Source organism: Oncorhynchus masou, chromosome 32 (assembly GCF_036934945.1).
Source record: "Oncorhynchus masou masou isolate Uvic2021 chromosome 32, UVic_Omas_1.1, whole genome shotgun sequence".
Taxonomy (NCBI): Eukaryota; Metazoa; Chordata; class Actinopteri; order Salmoniformes; family Salmonidae; genus Oncorhynchus; species Oncorhynchus masou.
Genome location: NC_088243.1, coordinates 67,521,845 through 67,545,181, shown reverse-complemented (window position 1 = coordinate 67,545,181; position 23,337 = coordinate 67,521,845). Strand labels below are relative to the sequence as shown.

The following is a 23,337-nucleotide window of genomic DNA, read 5'->3' as shown; positions in this document are numbered from 1 at the left end:
TGTTTTAGAGTGTTGCTGGCCTCATTTCCTGCTCCATGAGTGGTTGTTTTTGAGTGTTCCTGTCCACGTTTCCTGTTCCATGCCAGGCAGTTTTAGAGTGTTTTTTCATTCATTTCCTGCTCCATGACAATCTGTTCTACAGTGTTGCTGGCCCTGTTTCCTGATTCTTGACAAGCTGTTTTAGATTGTTGCTGGCCTCGTTTCCTGCTCCATGACAAGATGCTTTAGAGTGTCGCCGGCCTCATTTTCTGCTCCCTGAGAGGTTGTTTTTGAGTGTTGCAGTCCTCATTTCCTGCTCCATGATAAGATGCTTCAGAGTGTCACTGGCCTCATTTCCTTCTCCATGATAAGATGCTTCAGAGTGTCACTGGCCTCATTTCCTGCTCCTTCAGAGGTTGTTTTTGAGTATGGCTTCTGTCGTGTCTTTGGCATCATTAAAGTGAAGACTAATTTTATCAAATCAATTCTCTGTAATTATTATTACGTGATTAATTTTGTTATTTTATTTTACTAGGCAAGTCAGTTAAGAACAAATTCTTATTTTCAATGACAGCCTAGGAATAGTGGGTTAACTGCCTGTTCAGGGGCAGAACGACAGATTTGTACCTTGTCAGCTCAGGTATTTGAACTTGCAACCTTTCGGTTACTAGTCCAACGCTCTAACCACTAGGCTACCCTGCCGCCCCATTAAGCTAATCATGTAAATGTAATTAACCAGGAAGTTGGGGCACCAAGGAAAATCTTCAGATTACAAAGTTATAATTTTCCTAATATAACTTTTCAGATATTTTAATATCTGACCAATTAGTCTTCTAATTAATGAATCATTCTTTACCTCACGTTAGTCTCATTCCAAACGTCGAAAGTTGTTGGTTATCTGCACAAACCCAGTCTTTGCTATGAATCATCCACACATCAATTGTCTTAATAATTGATTTACTAACATACTAAATAATCACAGAAATGCATAAACAAACAACAATATATATGGTTACAAGGAAATGATAGGGGATGTTCCCTAGTGGGCTAAACCGATATGACGGCTTGGTAGACAAATTGACTGAGAATGGCGTGAAAGACAAAAGACACTACACAGTTGATGATTATAATAATTGAAATGCTAATCCTTTGCTCACTAATTCGGGGATAATTGCAATCAATATATATATTTACGCTCAGTGTGTCGTGTCGTGATCTCTGTTAGAATCGTCTGTCTTTCTGTTGCAAAGTTCATTCAAGATTCTCTCTGCGTCCCTGGAGTCTTTGGTTAGATGGATACTTCAGAGTAACATTCAGAAATGTTCTTATAGAATAGTTGTTTCGGCGGTTGTCGGTCTTCGCATTCCAGGTCGACATAAAATCTAGCTGCAGACTAGTAATTAGTATTGAAGATTTGTTCTTATTCTGTCGGTATTGATAGTCTAAGAGTTTAACCATTTCCACCAGTGTAGCCAATGCTCTGCATGGTTTGGTTAGGAATTCAACAATCGTTACAACCCTAGCTCCCTCAGATGACTGAGGAATGCATGGTCTCTACTATAACCTTAGCCCTCTTGGTAATCGAGGTACGCATGGTCTCCAGTGGGCTTCTCCAGGTGGGGGGTATATTCAGAACAGCAGGAAAGGGCTGTCCCATGATGCCAGATCAAGGTCTGTTTTCATGGGCCAGCCAATGACTTAGTTAAACAATAAAATGGAATTGGATTTTCTTTCATTAAACAGTTTAAAATCACATTACATAAATTAACAAATAGTTTATTCTTTACTCATTCATTTTATACAATAATTAGATGCAAATCTCATAACGGAGACTCTTGTATAAACAGGTCACAGATATTAGACAAAATGGACCGGTCGTAGGTGAATTGTTCACCGACCATTTACACATTCTCCAAAACATGGATTTTGTTCAGTTCTCAAGTTCTGTGAGGTAGAATAAGTTCCTTTGTTCTACTGTGAACCCTCTCTCTATAATGCATGAGGGAGAGAGTCTCCTCCAGGAATTTATGACCTGAGATAACAGAACCTAGGTGTAAGAGGGAGAGCGGGAGAAGGCACTCGCTATACCCAAAGAGGGCCACGTCATGACACTTGCCTCGTTTCCGGCTCCATGACAAGCTGTTTTAGAGTGTTTACTGTCCACGTTTCCTGCTCCATGAAGGGCTGTTTTATAGTTTTGCTGGCCTTGTACCGTGCTCCGCGACAAGTGTTGCTGTCCTTGTTTCCTGCACCATGACAGGCTATTTTAGTGTTGCTGGCTTTGTTTGCTGTTGTATTATAGGGTGATTTAGAGTGTTGCTGTCCTCCTTTCCTTCTCCATGACAAGCTGTTTTAGAGTTTTTTCCCTCGTTTCCTGCTCCATGATAAGCTGTTTCAGAGTGTTATCATCCTCGTTTCCTGCTCCATGACAGGCTCTTTTAGAGTGTTGCTGTCCTCGTTTGCTGCTCTATTAAAGACTATTTTAGAGTGTTGATGGCCTCGTTTCCTGCTCAAAGACCAGATGTTTTTCAGTGTTGCTGTTATTGTTTCCTGCTCCATGACAAGCTGTTTTAGAGTATTTGACAGGTCGTTTTAGTGTGCTGCTGGACTCATTTCCATGTTGTTTAAGAGTGTTGTTGGCCTCGTTGTTCCTCCATGACAGGCTGTTTTCGGCGTGTTGCCGTCCTCATTTCCTGCTCTATGACAGGCTGTTTTAGAGTGTTTTTGGCCTTGTTTCCTGCTCCATGACAGATATTTTAATTGTGTTGCTGTCCTCCTTTCCTGCTCCATTACATGCTCTTTTAGAGTGTCGCTGGCCTTGTTTCCTGCTCTGTGATAATCTGTTTTAAAGTGTTATTGTCCTCGATTCCTGCTCCATGAAACACTATTTTAGAGTGTGGCTGGTCTTGCTTCCTGCTCCATGGCAGGCTGTTTTAGTGTGTTCCTGGCCTCATTTCCATGGCGTTTTAGAGTGCTGCTGGCCTCGTTTCCTGTTCCATAATAAGCTGTTTTAGTGTGTTTCTGTCCTCGTTTCCTGCTCCATGACAGGCTGTTTTAGAGTGTTGCTGACCTCGTTTCCTGCTCCATGACAAGATGTTTTTGAATGTTTCTTGCCTCGTTTCCTGCTCTATGAAAGGCTTTTTTTAAAGCGTTGCTGTCCTCGTTTCTTGCTCCATGACAAGCTGTCTAAGAGTGTTTTTGGCCTCGTTTTCTGCTCCATGAGAGGTTGTTTTAGTGTGTTAATGGCCTCATTTCCATGCTGCTATAGAGTGCTGTTGTTCTCATTTCCTGCTCCATGACAAGCTGTTTTGGAGTGTTTTTGGCCTCATTTCCTGCACCATGACAGGTTGTTTTATTGTGTTGCTGGCCTCATTTCCATGCTGTTTTAGAGTGTTGCTGTCCTTGTTTCCTGCTCCATGATAAGCTGTTTCAGAGTGTTATCATCCTCATTTCCTTCTCCATAACAGGCTGTTTTAGAGTGTTGCTGGCCTTGTTTCCTGCTCTGTGACAGGCTGTTTTAGAGCATTGCTTTTCCCTTTTCAACCACTATATTTGAGAAGCAGACTGTTGGACTGTGTTTCTATCAAGCTCAATTATACTTGACAGGTGATATTTGCTCAAATAGACAGCAGCTGGGTGCATAATGTAGCATGATATTTTTGGGACAGGGAAATTAATTTCGTCATTTGGTCATCTGTTTGATGTTTTGATGAAAATGACATTTTGAAATTAATCACATTTGTTGTTTCTTTTGGAGATAATATGTAAATGTTGCCTTTTAAATGCAAGTGTTTTAATTGCAAGTGATGGGTTCTAGCCCCAGAAGAAAGTAGCACTGATTAGACCAATTATTATCATAACATACGCACATGCACACACACACACACTCATCAACATCACCGTCATCATCCGTTCACTCCTTGTAGAATAGATAACACTGCTCTAACTCTGCAGAGAAAGCCTGAGGACTGATCTTTTATGTAAAAGTGGATTTGTCACTGTGTCACTGTTTGTGAGCTGTAGCTGTAATCCACCACCCGTTCCCCACAGTGGCCTGAGTACGTGTCACTTATCTAGTTACTGCACAGGCTGATTCCTGCTCTGATTTCAGCCCCCTATAGCACAGAGAGAATTTACTAGAAAGACCCTCAACGGCCCACCATGATGTCTTTGTTAGTCTAGATTGAGGAAAGAACATCAATGGGTTTTCTCACAGCCTAATCTGTCTAGTGAAAAATGTCAATGTTGTTTTTAAATTGTGTTTCTCTCGGTGAGAGGAAAAGTAGCACCTGAAGCTATGTTAAAGATGGTGGGAACTCACCAATTGAATCCTAAACAGGAAATAAACTCAAGTTCGTGAGAGTCAATGTGTCTCGCTGCCAACCTTCCATAACTAATACATATACAGTGGGGCAAAAAAGTATTTAGTCAGCCACCAATTGTGCATGTTCTCCCACTTAAAAAGATGAGAGAGGCCTGTAATTTTCGTCATAGGTACGCTTCAACTATGACAGACAAACTTAGAAAAAAAATCCAGAAAATCACATTGTAGGATTTTTAATGAATTTATTTGCAAATTATGGTGGAAAATAAGTATTTGGTCAATAAAGTTTATCTCAATACTTTGTTATATACCCTTTGTTGGCAATGGCAGATGTCAAACATTTTTAGTAAGTCTTCACAAGGTTTTCACACACTGTTGCTGGTATTTTGGCCCATTCATCCATGCAGATCTCCTCTAGAGCAGTGATGTTTTGGGGCTGTTGCTGGGCAACACAGACTTTCAACTCCCTCCAAAGATTTTCTATGGGGTTGAGACTGGCTAGGCCACTCCAGGACCTTGAAATGCTTCTTACGAAGCCACTCCTTCGTTGCCCGGGCGGTGTGTTTGGGATCATTGTCATGCTGAAAGACCCAGCCACGTTTCATCTTCAATGCCCTTGCTGATGGAAGGAGGTTTTCACTCAAAATCTCACGATACATGGACCCATTCATTCTTTCCTTTACACGGATCAGTCGTCCTGGTCCCTTTGCAGAAAAACAGCCCCAAAGCATGATGTTTCCACCCCCGTGCTTCACATTAGGTATGGTGTTCTTTGGATGCAACTCAGCATTCTTTGTCCTCCAAGCACGACGAGTTGAGGTTTTACCAAAAAGTTATATTTTGGTGTCATCTGACCGTATGACATTCTCCCAATCTTCTTCTGGATCATCCAAATGCTCTCTAGCAAACTTCAGACGGGCCTGGACATGTACTGGCTTAAGCAGGGGGACACGTCTGGCACTGTAAGATTTGAGTCCCTGGCGGCGGAGTGTGTCACCGATGGTAGGCTTTGTTACTTTGGTCCCAGCTCTCTGCAGGTCATTCACTAGGTCCCTCTGTGTGGTTCTGTGATTTTTGCTCACCGTTCTCGTGATCATTTTGACCCCACGGGGTGAGATCTTGCGTGGAGCCCCAGATTTAGGGAGATTATCAGTGGTCTTGTATGTCTTCCATTTCCTAATAATTGCTCCCACAGTTGATTTCTTCAAAGCAAGCTGCTTACCTATTGTAGATTCAGTGTCTTCCCAGCCTGATGCAGGTCTACAATTTTGTTTCTGGTGTCCTTTGACAGCTCTTTGGTCTTGGCCATAGTGGAGTTTGGAGTGTGACTGTTTGAGGTTGTGGACACATGTCTTTTATACTGATAACAAGTTCAAACAGGTGCCATTAATACAGGTAATGAGTGGAGGACAGAGGAGCCTCTTAAAGTTACAGGTCTGTGAGAGCCAGAAATCTTGCTTGTTTGTAGGTGACCAAATACTTATTTTCCACCATAATTTGCAAACAAATTCAAATGTGATTTTCTGATTTTTATTTCTCATTTTGTCTGTCATAGTTGAAGTGTACTTATGATGAAAATTACAGGCCTCTCTCATCTTTTTAAGTGGGAGAACTTGCACAATTGGTGTCTGACTAAATACTTTTGTGCCCCACTGTATGCACACACAAATAAACACTTGGATATGACTTGGACATGAGCATGTCCCGGTTGCAATTGAAGTCTCAGAATTACACCAGAGCACACCATAGCTGGGTATCAAGTATTTTGTACAATGGTGTACAACCCTTTACACATTATCTTAGTCCGTGGCAGATTGGTAAATGTCAGGAATGGCTAGACTCTCTCTCTCTCTCTCTCTCTCTCTCTCTCTCTCTCTCTCTCTCTCTCTCTCTCTCTCTCTCTCTCCCTCTCAAAAGAATAAAAAACTGCTGTGGCAGCATGTGACATCTGTTGTCTCTATGACAGTCGAAAGGCACCTGTGTGATGATGACAAATGTGCTACTACCATCACATATAGAAGCAGAGTGAGGGTCAACATCAGAATGACAACATTGAAAATATCTCTGTTGCTGACACTTGTGATGACGGAGTACACACAAAATGTACTTTTTTATTTATTTCCTGTTTTCACAATTTGCATCTGTGCTATTACACCTGAGATTAAACAGAAGAAGAAAAATATGGAAAAGAGAAAAAACACTACCAAACAAAATGGGGTCTGTTCTTTGATCTCTTCACTGGTGATGCCCCTCGGGAGAATCTCATTTTCATCTTATCCTCCTTATTTATTTATTTCTCACAACTGAATCCCAATTAACTCCACATCAGCAATAAAGTGTAGCAAGTGTGGGTAAGAGGCCACATACAGGTTAGATGAGTAGAACCTCGCTGAACTTCTTTCCTCAGCCATCTATAGGCTGGGGGTGACATGGTGACATGTCTCAATCATGCTCTTGTTTGGTGTAGCAGTGTGGTGGTGTGGCTATGTGGTTGCTCGAGGGGACCACTGAGGTTGAGGGAGGCATTGTGGGATTCTTTTGGGTCTGGGGGTCGGGGGCTCTTCCGGCAGATGCTCTGTAGCAGCACAGAAAACAGAAGATCTCAGTCTCTGACAACACCCACCCACACTCCCCGTCCCTGTTTCATTAACATATGTCCCACGTATTGGGTGGTTGTTTGGGTCGGGGAGGGAGGGTTTACTATGTATCGCGCCACATAAAAACTCTACTTTACAGCAGTTGTCCCTTGATTTCTTCCAGGTACTATAAACTGACCGCATATTATGAAGTGAGAAGTAAAAACCTCAGTAAACACATTACAATAGCCATTTGTTTCCTAAATTGTGCATATGAAACATAGAACAAACAATGATTTTGTGGTTATTGTGGTTGTTCACACAGGCAATATTTAATTCCACAAAAGACAATACTATATTCAAAGACATATTGATTCTCATCAATCAATCCATGCATCATGCAGGTATAAGACCACAACACTGCAGCTGGTAGGGATGCTATTAGATTTGTCTGTGTAGTCATAGCTAAATACAAAGTACATAAATAATGACTTCTCTAAATATACCAGCACAGAGGTTTTGGCCAAGCAGCACTCTCTTTAATGATGTCTTGGCATAGTGTTATATTAGCTACTACTGCTGTGTAGAAAGACTGTTTCATCCAACTCGACAGAGAGCCCAGTTGCCATGGACACCAAACAGACTCCCTGTTTGCTCGAGCTGAATGTGTGTGAAAGCTCCAGCTTACTTATTCAGTATTGTCTGTTCATTTGTGCATATAAAAAGGATGGAACACGCACAAATGGAAAAACATTCAATGGGAAATATAGAAAGGTGTACTGTGGACAGAATAACACTTGCACCCTAATGTTGAATAGCAAAGTCTGTTTTCTGGCATACTGAGTTTGAGACACAATCTGCAGTCCAACAATTTGGCAGGGTTGATTAGTATGCTACAAGTTACAGTAAATTGCTCTGTAAGAATCAGAAACAGTATCCCATCGGTAGACTATATGTCCTGTGTTACACTTCTATCTGTCGGATCTACCAAACGTAACCCCAAAGCCTCATTGGATATGATTGGAGTTCCATTCAGTGCACATTGTCTCAATGATACCTGCTCAAATTGCTTCATCATGGCATGCATGACGTAGCATTACTATGGTGCTGTAAACACACCAACACAACATGGAATTTGGCAAACCATTCAACTCATACATACGTGTTGTGGTAGATTATGTTCCTGTACTAATGCTCAGAATAGATCCTTACACATGACTAGACTCAAATGAAAGCATATGTTAATTCCGAAGACCAAATATCCTTTTGTCGCCATGGCTACCATAGATCTGTACTGAACATGTTATTACGGTGCTGGATCGTTAATAAAAGTTGATTGCTCCACTGAGCGTCATTGCCCTAGTTGTGCTTTAGTTAATTTGAAGAACAACACCACCAATGTAGGGGAACGTTCAGGAGCGTAGGCCTCACAAAAAGACGAATTAAATGTCTACTGGTCTACCAATGGAGAGGTAGCCTGGCACCACGTTGCTATGGTAACAGTGGAGCAGCCTTGGCTGATGAGCTACTAAAACACTGTAAAATGGGTTTTTACATGTTTCTCTGTCTCTGGTGTTAGATTTTCGATGAATCCCTTTCCCACTGTAGTACAGTATGTCACATTGACTTTAACTTACAGTGAACCATACATTAATTTCATGTTTTGGGTTTGTACAGACAGATATAGTTTGACACTATAATGTTTCAAGGACCAGATTAAAACAACCCAGAAGAAGGGCAACATCCACCCTTCAGGACTTCCTGCTGCATATCAGACTGGTTCCACTGCATTGAGGGACAACGTAAACAACAACTGTAAATTAATTGTGAGAAGAAGCCTGCTTACAGAGCTGTCCCCTGGCCCTCCAACTAAGCCTTTCCATGCCCTGTCCCCTGGCCCTCCAACCAAGCCTTTTACATGCCCTGTCCCCAGGCCCTCCAACTAAGCCTTTCCATGCCCTGTCCCCTGGCTCTCCAAATAAGCCTTTACATGCCCTGTCCCCTGCCTCCTCCAACCAAGCCTTTACATGCCCTGTCCCCTGCCTCCTCCAACCAAGCCTTTACATGCCCTGTCCCCTGCCTCCTCCAACCAAGCCTTTACATGCCCTGTCCCCTGCCTCCTCCAATCAAGCCTTTACATGACCTGTCCCCTGCCTCCTCCAAGCAAGGCTTTACATACCCTGTCCCCTGCCTCCTCCAACCAAGCCTTTACATGCCCTGTCCCCTGCCTCCTCCAACCAAGCCTTTACATGCCCTGTCCCTTGGCCCTCCAACCCAGCCTTTCCATGCCATGTCCCCTGCCTCCTCCAATCAAGCCTTTCCATGCCCTGTCCCCTGGCCATCCAACCAAGCCTTTACATGCCCTGTCCCCTGCCTCCTCCAACCCAGCCTTACATGCCCTGTCACAATGGCCTTCAACCCAGCCTTTATATGCTCTGACTGCCACCAGAATTGGCCCCTACAGCCATCACAAGACTCATATATATTTATTTATTTTATTTCACCTTTATTTAACTAGGCAAGTTAGTTAATAACAAATTCTTATTTACAGTGACCGCCCACCCCGGCCAAACCCGGACGACGCTGGGCCAATTGTGCACCGCCCTATGGGACTCCCAATCACGGCCGGGTGTGATACAGCCTTATACAGATAAAGGGCAAGATTGAGATGGTCCTCATTGGATACGATGGACAATCAATCAAAAACAAAAAATACAAGCACGGTGGAAAACTAATCAAAATAAGCAATACAGGTACAATTGACTACCAATCATATGCAAGCAATACAGTCACCATTGACTACCAATCATAAGCAAACAATGCAGTCACAATGGACTACCAATCATAAGCATGCAATAGAGTCACAATGGACTACCAATCATAAGCAAGCAATACAACCACAATGGACTACCAATCATAAGCAAGCGATGCCCCTCCACTGCTATTGTGCAGTGGAACATTTAGGGCCCGATTCAATCAGATCCACTTCAGCCGAAATCCACATAACTGATGTTTTGACCGTGTCTGAGGTGGAACTGCGTTTGAGCTGTCAAATACCCAAGTGGCTCCTGGCATTATACCTAAAGCAGACATTGCCATTGGCTACACGGAGTTGCAATAAGATAAATTCCATGCAGCCTTGTTTACAAGTTGGAACACTAGGATGTGAGATGGAATCTACACCTCCATTACGATGATAGAAACCCTCATTTTTGGTTTAATGATTTTCTGTTTGAGCGTCATTACTTCTATATAGCCTACACTTTCTCCTTCTGAACCCCTAACACCAGTGGGATGGGTGTGGCTTCGTGACAATGATCATAAGAATAACACATCATCCAAACACAGAAGAAAGTCTCAATAGCCTCAGGTTGTCATTACTGTAAGAGAGTAAATGAAATTCCAACACTATGCTGTGTGTTTGTGCAACAGGGGCACATCGATTGCATTATAACTATAGCAGCCCCATTTGATTCCACGTTCATTTAGAATGGAGTTGACCTAGCCAGGTCTCGCTAAAAGGTCAGCCGTACTAGAATTTTTTTATTGGATGGAACACAATTACCTTTACTTTCTTTGTGAGGGGAAGAGCCGAGTGGAAATCAATCTGTCAGATAATTTATGCAACTCCCCTCATTCTCTCTCCTTCTCCAATTCTCTCCAGTCACTGCTTAGCCACAGTAGAAGAACTAGGTCTTGTACTAGATGGGTGTGGGTGGGGGCGGTCAACTCTGAAAATGTCATCTCTTGGTGAAAGAACTGTGTGTACGGACTGTAGCTCATTGTAATGGTCTGTGTGACATATCTACCAGGTCAGCCTGTTTCTGGTCTCTCGAATAGAGGAAATCTACAGTCCCTTAAGAACAGAACACAGAGATGTATGTATGTGTCTTTCGGAGGGGTTGGGTTAAAAGTGGTAGTCATATTTCGGTTGGACCTTGTGTCCAATTGACCAATAAAATGATCTTACTCTTAAAAAAGGAGAAGAGACCTCCTTCTATCGATTAGACCCCTCGTGGTGGTTTTGGATAGATATGAATCATCCTGTCTCCTTTAATGGACCTGGGCTGCTTAGCTGCACACTGATACCCTGTCTGTCTCATAGGTGGCATTACATAAGCCTGTTCAATGGGTTGTTTGGATGGAGAATAAGACAATTCTCTCCATCTCTCTCTTTGTCTGTCGGAGTTTCTATCTCACTGCCTCTCTCTCTGGCCATCCTCCATCGCCCACTCGCTACTCTGCCCATCACAGTCTGTCACTCTCTCTCTCTCTCTCTCTCTCTCTCTCTCTCTCTCTCTCTCTCTCTCTCTCTCTCTCTCTCTCTCACATGCATACACACACACTGACACACACACACATGCACACACACAAATATGTTAGGGTTTTTGATGAGAACAGGTAATAAGAAATAAACCTACAACAGCGGCCCGATTCAAATCGTAATCATATTGTTGATTAAAGACAACCTCCTAGCGAGCTTAGTATCTAGTATGGCTAATGAATTCATCCACCATTGCAAATATCTAGATTAGAACAAACAGAATAAATCATTTGGGCATTCAAAATTGACCCAGTATCAAATTGACTACACAAATATTATGATATCAAGTCTCCCTGTGGACAGGGATTCACGACTCATTTAACCCCTTCATTGCCATACCTTTTTAATGGAGCTATGTACCGAGGATTCCACTGCATTTAACATGTTTGAATCTTCCAAATTGTGAGCTAAATGGTGACCAGTGGATATTAAGGGGTTAAAGCAGACAGAGAATTATGATGCAACATGTATAGACTGTTGCTGAACCCACTTACAGCATGCGCTGTATTACATATTACTGTAAGTTGAAATATAAACAGCGCTTATGATCTGTATAGGCACACCTGTTTGTCTGTGTCCAAATGTGATGAAGGTGGGAATATTGGCCGAGTCCCAGATTTGTTTGTGCCATCTTACCAATGGGTCTAGGCAGGACAATATATCCAGCACTGTGTATACCTTGTGTTGTCGCTGCCCTTTTGAAGTGTAGATATTTATGTGAACACCTGCTCATTGAACATCTCTTATCAAAATCATGGGCATTAACGTGGAGTTTTTTGATGCTATAACAGTCTCCACTCTTCTGTGAAGGCTTTCCGCTAGATGTTGGAACATTGCTGCAGGGATTTGCTTCCATTCAACCACAAGAGAATTAGTGAGGTCGGCACTGATGTTGGGTGATTAGGCCTGCCTCGCAGTCAGCATTCCAATTCATTCCAATGGTTTTCGATGGGGTTCAGGTGAGGGTTTTGTGCAGGCCAGTCAAGTTCTTCCAAACCGATCTCAACAAACCTTTTCTGTTTAGATCTTGCTTTGTCCAACTGGAAAGGGCGTTCCCCAAACTATTACTACAAAGTTGGAAGCACAGAATTGTCTACAATGTAATTGTATGCTGTAGTGTTAAGATTTCCCTTCACTGGAACTAAGGGACCTAACCATGAAAAACAACCCCAACTGTTATTCCACCTCCACCAAACTTTACAGTCTGCACTATGCATTGGGACAGGTAACATTCTTTTGACATCCGCCAAACCCAGATTTGTTCATCGGACTGCCAGAAAGTGAAGCGTGATTAAAACTTCTTCAGGCTAGGGTCCTTTTTTCTCAATTTCCGCGTGACTGACGTGCCCAAAGTAAACTGCCTGTTGCTCAGGCCCTGAAGCCAGGATATGCATATAATTGGTACCATTGGAAAGACACACTTTGAGGTTTGTAGAAATGTTAAAATAATGTAGGAGACTATAACACAATAGATATGGTAAGACAAAATCCAAAGAACCAAAGAGCCCATGCTATGACAATGGAAAGTATAGGGAAATAATTAATTCTAGCTCCCAGTAGGCAATTCCCATGGCTTCCACATGGTGTCAGCACTCTATGTTCAAGGTTTCAGGCTTGTTTCTTCCAAAATGAGTAAGATATATGAGTTTTAGTACTGGGACATACTATTGGAAATTCGTGTTTGGGCGCGTGATGAAGACAAGACGCACCTGCTAATATCGGTTTCCTATTGAACATACTTCTTTCCTTATTAAATATTATAGTTTGATTCCATTTTAGGGTATCTGAGGAGTCAATAGAAACATATTTTGACTTGTTTTAGTGGTAGATTTTTGGATTCCTTTTTCTGCATGTTGAACAAGTGGATTACTCAAATCAATGGCGCCAACTAAACATACTTTTTGGGATATAAAGAAGGATTTTATCTAACAAAATGACACTACATGTTATAGATGGGACCCTTTGGATGACAAATCAGAGGAAGATTTTCAAAAAGTAAGTGAATGTTTAATCGCTACTTGAGAATTTATGAAACCTGTGCCGGTGGAAAACTATTTTGATGTGGGGCGCCGTCCTCAAACAATTGCATGGCATGCTTTCGCTGTAATGGCTACTGAAAATTGGATAGTGCAGTTAGATTAACAAGGATTTAAGCTTTCAACCGATATAAGACACTTGTATGTACCTACATGTTTAACATGCATAATTTTTATGATTATTTATTTGAATTGTGCGGCCTCCAGTTTCACTGGAAGTTGTCCCGCTAGCAGAACGCCTAGCCTTATCTCTCCAGAGAACGTGTTTCCACTGCTCCAGAGTCCAATGTTGGCAAGTTTTACACCAATCCAGCCAACACTTGGCATTGCACGTGGTGATCTTAAGCTTGTGTGTGGCTGCTCAGCTATGGAAACCCATTTCATGAAGCTCCCGACAAACAATTATTGTGGTGACGTTGCTTCCAGGAGCAGTTTGAAACTCAGTTGTGAGTGTTGCACCCAAGGTCAACGATTTGTATGCATTACGCGCATCAGCAGTTGGCGGTCCCGTTCTGTGAGCTCATGTGTCCTACCACTTCACGGCTGAACCATTGTTGTTCTAAGACATTTTAACTTCACAATAACAGCACTTACAGCTCTAGCAGGGCAGATATTTGACGAACTGACTTGTTGGAAAGGTGGCATCCTATGACGGAGCTATGTTGATAGTCACTGAGCTCTTCAGTAAGGTCATTCTACTGTCAATGTTTGTCTGTGGAGATTCATGGCTGTGTGCTCAATTCCACTCTTTTTAAGGGGTGTCCACATACTAGTTTGAGTCTCAGATGTCAAGGACTGCTGATACAGAATCATACTTGTGGTCCTTCTCCTTGGCAAAGAAGTGCTCTGCCTTCAGAATCTAGATTGGAACAGGGACTGTGAGTAAGTAGAGTTGTCGCTACAGTGCCTTCTGCCCTTGGGTATACTGTAGCCTACAGTTTGATACACGATACTGGGTGTGTGTAGGAGCCAGGAGTGTTGTTTATCAGGTCCTAGATCAGATTAAAGATAAGATATATTTGAGTGAACACATCAAGATTGCTCCAGTGGGATAAGGATGACATGTTGATGTGGTGCTGAACAGAGAATTAGGAATTGGATGAAGTTACCCCATTTTTTGTTTCCCCTCATAACAGTTAGGGTTATAAATGGGGAAGGAGAAGCTGATTCTAAATCTGATGACTCACTCATCAAATACCTGGCAGGGGTGGATGTGTCCTCTCATTGGTTGAACATACAGCAGCAGCCTAGAAAGCAATAACATCAAGCTTAATATTGTTTAGCTGTTCTAACTTGCTTTGACAGACAAGTGACATCTATGCACAGTGACTCCATATAGAGCACATAAATGTGGACAGACTTGACCTGGCTGCCTCTGAGGCAGGGAACAGGCTAAGCCATGTCATATGGGACTTGACCTTGCTGCCTCTGAGGCAGGGAGCGGGTTAATCCATGTCATAGGAGAATTGACCTAGCTGCATATGAGGCAGCGAGCGGGCTAAGCCAAGACATATGAGACTTGACCTGGCTGCCTCTGAGGCATTGAGCGGGCTATGCCATGTTATTTGAGACTTGACCTGGCTGCATATGAGGCAGTGAGCGGGCTAAGCCAAGTCATATGAGACTTGACCTGGCTGCCTCTGAGGCAGTGAGCGTGCTAAGCCATGTCATATGAGACTTGACCTGGCTGCCTCTGAGGCAGTGAGCGTGCTAAGCCATGTCATATGAGACTTGACCTGGCTGCCTCTGAGGCAGTGAGCGTGCTAAGCCATGTCATATGAGACTTGACCTGGCTGCCTCCGAGGCAGTGAGCGTGCTAAGCCATGTCATATGAGACTTGACCTGGCTGCCTCTGAGGCAGTGAGCGTGCTAAGCCATGTCATATGAGACAAGAGAAGATGCCTTAGTTTTACAATTAATATTTATTATTTATGATATTACTTGAAAAGAGTGTTTGAACAAGTGTGCAATTGATATTTCAGCTCTGTGTAGTTTAGAGATATGACACTTATGTGTGAATGGAGGATTCTTAAATGAGAGGGTTTGTGTGCCCAATGGCACCCTATTTCCTATGTAGTGCACTACTTTTGACCATGGCCCATAGGGCTCTGGTGCACTATATAGGGAATAGGGAGCAATTTAGAATGCGGAGGGTTAAGGAGCGTGTTCAGGGCAGGCTAAGGTCCACAGAGTCCTGCCTAACCTCGATTTCTGACCGGCCCAACTTCCTAGCATATTAAATATTTCACAGTGTTCTCTTTAATAGTGGGATATGGTTTTAATGAAAATGCTTTCTGCATACATCAGATTTTTGGTAATTTGTGAAAAGTGTAAACAGCATGAATACTACATCATAACGAAGTCAGATTGCAGATGAATGCAGGAAATTACAGCATGGCAAGTCAACCATAATCTTGAAAACGAGACCCTAGGCATTTGAAAATTGTGGGAGGCAATGCAGATGTCTAGAGAGACTATGTTAACCATGTAAATAAGGGACTTTTGATGTGTTAAATCATCTGTTTCTTACAAGAGACTTTATATATCTTCCATGAGACCCCAGAGAGGGAGTGTTCATTGTTTTGAAATTGGTCAGTGGAAAATCATCAAGACATAATAGTGTGCATAGACACACGTATGCACAAAGGCACATGCAGGCATGCACACAGGCACACACACGCATGCACACACACACACACACACACACACACACACACACACACACACACACACACACACACACACACACACACACACACACACACACTCACACACACACACACACACACACACACACACACACACACACACACACACACACACACACACACACACACACACACACACACACAGTGGCAGCCTCTATCTACTCTCCTAGAGTTGGCAGCAGATCTAGAATGTACCAGATGTACTCTTGATGGCACAATATGGCATCTCTCCTGCCATATCTTTGATACATGGTAGAAGTACCACTGGCCCAACAATAATTTATTCAGTACATTTGTACACGTTCTTGTTTTTCTTATGGTCACCATTAAAGCATAGACAACAATATCCCAGTAATGGAATTATTCTCGGACTTACTGCATAACCTTTACAAAAATGTCTTTGAGAAAATGTCAATCCACTTAATCAGATTATAAATGATCTTATCCCACAAGGCATACTGTAAGGGAAGCTTAGGCCCTCAGCCTGTAAGGAAGCTTATGCCCTCAATCTGTAAGGGAAGCTTATGCCTTCAACCTGTAAGGGAAGCTTATGTCCTCAATCTGTAAGGGAAGCTTATGCCCTCAACCTGTAAGGGAAGCTTATGTCCTCAATCTGTAAGGGAAGCTTATGCCCTCAACCTGTAAGGGAAGCTTATGTCCTCAATCTGTAAGGGAAGCTTATGCCCTCAACCTGTAAGGGAAGCTTATGCCCTCAACCTGTAAGGGAAGTTTAGGCTCTCAATCTGTAAGGGAAGCGTATGCCCTCAACCTGTAAGGGAAGCTTATGCCCCCAACCTGTAAGGGAAGCTTATGCCCCCAACCTGTAAGGGAAGCTTATGCCCTCGATACAGCTTGGTGATTTAGCTAATCAGTGTCTTTCATCCCAGTAATATCATTCTTTCTTTGGATGAAAAATGCCCAGTAATATCATTCTTTCTTTGGATGAAAAATACTGGTTACATTGTCAGGACCTAAATTCACTGTCTCACCTAATGAATAGCAAATTGATCTATGTAATTTTAATAGGGCTCCTATAAATGTCTCTGTGCGCAGTTTTAATTGTGCTTTCTCAGCTGAAAATGTATGTTTTAAATACAAAGGGAAGTCCAGTAATGCCTTGTAATGTATAGTGCCATCTACTGGTTTAAAAGCATACAGTCAAAACCTTGAGAAGAGCCTCTCGCTCTCTAGTAATATGCAGTATATCCCAATACATAAAAAATAAATAAATATAAATATATTTATGTATTGTATTGTCAAAAGTACTGCCAATTATTAATGAGTGTTTTTGACCAGTGGTTTACTTGAGTTTGAATTGGTCCATTGACCGATTTGTTGACTACAGCCACGGTTATCACATATCTATTGTCCCTATATGTTAAAATAAATGATAAGAACACATATGACTAAAAGGCTACGGTATGTCCAATCAACATGCTTTCAGCTTTTTCCCTTCCGAAGAGCATAGAAATAATCTCCTGAACGGAAAAGCTTTTAAATGGCATGTGTTTAATAAGTGAGGCAAATCTGTAAGTTACAATGAATCCATCTGCTTCGTACTTACAGTAGACTAGTAAGGGAATGAAGCCATCTACAAGTCTTTAAGAACATCTCTGACATCACAATCATGGGTATTCATGGTGTTACTTAGATAGAACCCAAGCTGTGATTGACATGTCGTCACCGTTCTATCAATCCAGCATTATCAGGCATCTGTCGCGCGATGCAATGAGGAGCTTTAATGCAACATGCTTTTATATGAAGAGTGCGGAATCTATATAGATAATCAATGCACATACTATTTAAAATATAATTTTGATATACCTCCGAGACGTTTTTCAAAACGAACTGTCGCTTGGCAACAGCTAGATGAAATTGGTAGCCCATCCATAGAGCGCGCGCTCATTAATAGCTCAGTGCACAGATCAAATCGAACCTATTATTTCTAAAATAAACTATCAAATACTGTCAGTTTTAAAATATGTATTGTTGCAGTTGATTGTTCCCAAAATAGATATAGAAATTGCGCTCAAGAACCTAATAACATAACGAATGTGTTAGGCAAGATTCTAATCCACAAACACTGGAAGTAGGCTATGCAATAACCTATATCATATTTCTGCCCCAAGGGAAGCAATTATTTGTATAATTTCATTCTTACACTTTCTTTCTTTCTTTCTCTTCCACAGAACTACAACTAATGTATACCGGATATAGATCAGTTTCCTTATCAAGGTAATGACGAAATAAGGATAATAAATGCACATAGACTATTAAATGTGGAACCATAAAGGCCTGCACTCAGGTCTTTATGGGTCTCCCAAGACCATGAATTTTCCATTAACAGGCTTGAATGCCTTTTGACCTCAGTCAGGTCTTTCATTGAGATGATAAGCTATTGCAAATTGTGAAAATATTTCACAAAAGATAATAAAAATATGTTGAATTTGATTAAAATATGAACAAAACGACGATGGATATTATTCCCCAGTGCTTATCATGCATTACATTACGCGCGCCTGTGGCATGGGAGTCATCACTGTGACTGACTGTTACTGTGGAAACCAACATTACCTTGTCATTTCTAGTAGAATCGAAGATTAACAATTATCTTATTATACAAACACAAACAGCCTACTTTTCCATGTCTTTCCACAACAGATATGGTTTCACGAACTAAAATAAGCGCACACAAATTACGCATGCACCGTTTCAATGTAATTTTATATATCAATTGATAGTTTCGCTGTGTTTCTATTGATATCTTTGAAGGGGATGAAAATGGTGTGCATTTTATGTTAAGAGACTTGAAATAGGTTACAGTTGTTACTTACAACAATTGGTGACGGCAAAACTGTTCGCTACTTCCAGATTGTCAATATGGGGCGTCAATCTGAATTCGGGTGTGCTGAATTGAACCATTCCTATCCGAAATGCACTGTATTCCTGATCAGCACCCCTTGGAAAGAGTCCACCTGTAATAGAAACAATTGGACATCTCAATATACTTGTGCATAGACTATTCCAATATGTTGTATTGTTCATTTATTTTATATATTTTCATGACCACCTTTCATAATGCATTGGCACAATCACTAGCCTACTTGCTCGACCTATGTCCAATGATATATAATTTCAATTCACTTATTTGATTGATACATACCAATTTGTACACTTTGAGAGCCACCAAGCGCCAAACCCCATAAAACTGGTAGAAAGAAAACCGATGAATTCATAAGCTTAGGCATTTCCACAACAAATGTGCCCACATCCACCCAAGAACGGAGATATTCCTTGTTTACACAATAATGGTCTATGTTAGATCCGACACATATTGAAGACTTGCTGTCAGGGAAAATTCACTGGTGACTATTTTCTTCTGCAGGTGGTTTTTGTATAGGAAATTAGGGCTGTTGCTCCTTTTTTCCAGGTCCAACAGTGAAGGAATTGTATATTAACTGTCTCTTCCTCTCCTCTTTCTCGCGCTGTCCTCCTGCGAGTCGTCGACACCTCCTTTATCAAACAGGAACACTTCTCGTCTCTGCTCCGTGCGCTGGAGATCGTTTCAGCATCACGAACAAGCGACGAATGTTAATGAGATGCGTAAAGACACGAGAGGAGCCGAGCGCGCAATCCACTTCCTCGCGACGTCCAGGGCTCATTAGTGTTTGTACATGTTAGTTTGTTGAGCATATAATAGGAGACAAAATATGTGGCCTTGTCGTTTTAAACCTGCTAAGATTCATGGCAGACCATAAGGGCAATCTCATCATCTCCAGGCGTCTTCGTGTTAAACAAGTCATTATTGAGGGGTTAGCCCTTCGCTGTATCACTCTGCACTAACAACTTAGCAAATACTAACATTAATTACATCTTGAATAAACCTATGTGTGCCCTTCTGATAATCAGCCTCACAGTCACTATAACATTACAGCATGTGGATAAGCAAACAAATTCCATGCCGGTTTGAGAGTGGCACCTTAGTTCATCCATGGGTAGTGGGTGCCATGCTCAAAAGCATGTAGCTGTGCCAGCTATTGACCAACGCCTGCTTCTTAGGCTTGAAACATTCATGCATTGTTGTCTATATCTCTGAGACATTTACATTGCACTTGATGAACTTAACAAGATTATCTAGCTCATCCAAAAGAAAAACAATACTGTTGTTCACAGTCTACCCAAAATATAAGGAATGAAAAATAAACTTGCTCTAACCACTGTTGGAAGAAAATGTCTCGTAAACCAATGTGGTCCTTCATCCAGATGTGTTGATATATTTTTTTCAAGAGTGGTTGAATATCCTGAGTCCATCCCCATTTATGTAGTCCTAATTATCATGAGGTACTGTATACCTGTAACAGCATATATTTTTGTCATGTCAGACTCATTGTAACATAGGCCTACTGCTTTCTCATCATCCCCATTGTCAGCTTGTACAGGCAGACATTTAGAGGCAGTTCATTTGTAGCTCGTCAAGGCAATCTTGTCAAGTGTGGGTGTTTGTGTACATACGTGCATATATGCGTGTGTGTGTGGGTGTGCGTAGGTGAGTGCATGTATTTGTGATCAGCTAATTATTATTCTTTTGTTTACTCAACTTTTTGGTTAAATTGGTACCTGAATTTAAAATGTTTAGTTGGGCCCACACTTAGCATAAAATCAGTCACCATAAAATGATGTGTTTGCTCAACTTGTCTTATATGTTCATTTAACTATAACTTATTATTTGGGCATCTTAACTAAAAAAGTCGGTGCAACTGGTTACGCACATGCACAGTGCATACAATGTTTTCAGTTTACATATTTGACACAGGTTGACAGACATGATTACATTGTGCATGTTAATTTATACAGTAATTATAATTCAACATCTTCTCACCTGGGATTTAAACTCACAACCTTTTGGTTCACAGCATTCTGATTTTACTGCTATGCCACAATGTCTGTCATTTATCAGTTCATCTGACTATTCTCAACTCATTAATTTGACAGAAATATTTCAGCAATTGTAGGGTTTTTCTGTATAGTTGTCTAAAGTTGATGGGGCATGTTACTCTGTTTTCATGTTACTTTTTAATCACTGTAATAAATGCAATAGTTTTACTATTGTGTACTTTTAACAGAGCTGAGATTGTGTGCAAATCCCAGGTGAGGACATAATAATATTGACTGCATAATTTAACATGCACAATTTAATCAATCAATGTAATCATATATGTAAAATATGCACCATTTCCGTTAAAAGCACTGTGTGTGTAACCAGTTCCACAGCCTTTTTGAGTTGACGCCATAATACTTTCTAGTTGAATGAACATAAGACAAGTTGAGCAAACACATCATTTTATATTGACTGCATTTAAAAAAAAAGTTTTCTAAATTTGAAGCTATGTTTGGGCTAACTAAAAATGTTAAGTTTAGGTAACACTTTGAGTAAACTTAAAAAGGCTGTGGGAACCAGTTACTTAATCATAATTAGTGTGTGTGTGTGTGTCTCCCTCCACTCCCATCTCGCTGGAGTTAAACATCAAATGAATGCACTCTTTACCTTTGATCTAAGGCTTGTTTTCCACTCTTCCTTGTTTTCCACTATTCCACGTCAACCTCTATTCCATGTCGTCCTCTATTCCATGTCGTCCTCTATTCCATATGTTCCACTATTCCATGTTTTCCACATAGCTTTCAGCACCATGGACAGCAGTAAAATGAGGCTGATTCACAGGCTGTATCACATCCGGCCGTGATTGGGAGTCCCATAGGGCGGTGCACAATTGCCCAGCGTCATCCGGGTTTGGCCGGGGTAGGCCGTCATTGTAAATAAGAATTTGTTCTTAATTGACTTGCCTAGATAAATAAACAAAAAACAAAAACATTATTATTTATATATATATATATATATATATATATATATATATATATATATATATATATATATATATGCTCATATTTTTCAGCACCATGGACAGCAGTGAAATTCTATTCTCTCAAAGATTTCAGCACCATTGCCTGTGATGAAACTATATTCTCTCATAGCTTTCAGCACCATGGACAGTGTTGAAATTATATTCTCTCATAGCTTTCAACACCATGGACAGTGGTGAAACAATAACTGCTTGTCCTTGCTGGGGGTTGACATATCTATGGGTGTCTATGATGTGTACATTATGCGTGCAAATCTGTGTTTATAGGGTTAAGTGGTGTTCCTTTTTGACTACATTAAATCTATTTAATCACCGACAGCTGGTGATGCCTTCCACATAATTGAATAAGATATAATTTTGGTTCACACATACAATGTAGGTAGCAGTAGAGATGCTGTTTTATTACGTTTCATTTTTTAATAAAACATGATCTAATTAGAGACGTGAATAAGTTTAAATTCCAGTCAGTCTTTACAAAAACTATAAACCAGAAATGTCAGATTAGGTTTTGCTCTGTAAACTGTGTTGTAATTCAAGCCAAACCCCAACATTTAATCTTGATACAAAGACCCTATTACCACCTACGCATATGTTGCTGCCAAGTGTAACTGTCAAGTTAACATCAAGTAAGTCATTGGCCTTTTGACACATTTTTTTAATCTGCTTTGAGTGGCCATACAGTTGAAGTAAGAAGTTTACATACACTGAGGTTGGAGTTAATAAAACTCATTTTTCAAACACTCCCCAAATTTCTTGTTAACAAACTATAGTTTCGGCAAGTCTGTTAGGACATCTACTTTGTGCATGACACAAGTCATTTTCCCAAAATTGTTTACAGACAGAGTATTTCACTTATAACTCATTGTATCACAATTCCAGTGGGTCAGAAGTTTACATACACCAAGTTGACTGTGCCTTTAAACAGCTTGGGAAATTCCAGAAAATTATGTTATGGCTTTGAAGCTTCTGATAGGCTAATTGACATAATTTGAGTCAATTGGAGGTGTACCTGTGGATGTACCTCTGAAGGCCTACCTTAAAACTCAGTGCGACTTTGCTTGACATAATGGGAAAATCAAAGGAAATCATCCAAATTGTAGACGTCCACAAGTCTGGTTCATCCTTGGGAGCAATTCCCAAATGCCTGAAGGTACCACGTTCATCTGTACAAACAATAGTACACAAGTATGAACACCATGGGACCACGCAGCCCTTATACCACTCAGGAAGGAGACTCGTTCTGTCTCCTAGAGATGAACGTACTTTGGTTTCGAAAAGTGCAAATCAATCCCAGAACAACAGCAAAGGATCTTGTAAAGATGCTGGAGGAAAAAGGTACAAATGTATCTATATACACAGTAAAACGAGTCCTATATTGACATAACCTGATATGTTTGGAGGAAAAAGGTGGGAGGCTTGCAAGCCGAAGAACACCATCCCAACCGTGAAGCACGGGGGTGGCAGCATCATGT

At 41.2% G+C, this 23,337-nt stretch overlaps 1 protein-coding gene across 8 annotated transcripts in view; it reads right to left on the bottom strand.

Annotated features, from left to right (window-relative positions):
- Positions 1–19,492, bottom strand: part of LOC135526501 (glutamate receptor 2) — a 64,206-nt gene extending 44,714 nt beyond the window's left edge. For 4 of the 8 annotated variants that reach the window (XM_064954924.1, XM_064954921.1, XM_064954922.1 and 1 more), the window contains exons 1-2: positions 19,111–19,492; positions 18,782–18,922 (exon numbers count right to left, since the gene is read on the bottom strand). In XM_064954924.1, coding sequence (XP_064810996.1) covers positions 18,782–18,922; positions 19,111–19,195 — 226 coding nt within the window. In that variant the 5' untranslated portion in view covers positions 19,196–19,492. The remainder of the gene's footprint in view (positions 1–18,781; positions 18,923–19,110) is intronic. The other 4 variants (XM_064954917.1, XM_064954919.1, XM_064954918.1 and 1 more) reach the window with 2 other exon arrangements.
- Between the last annotated feature and the right edge of the window lie 3,845 nt (positions 19,493–23,337).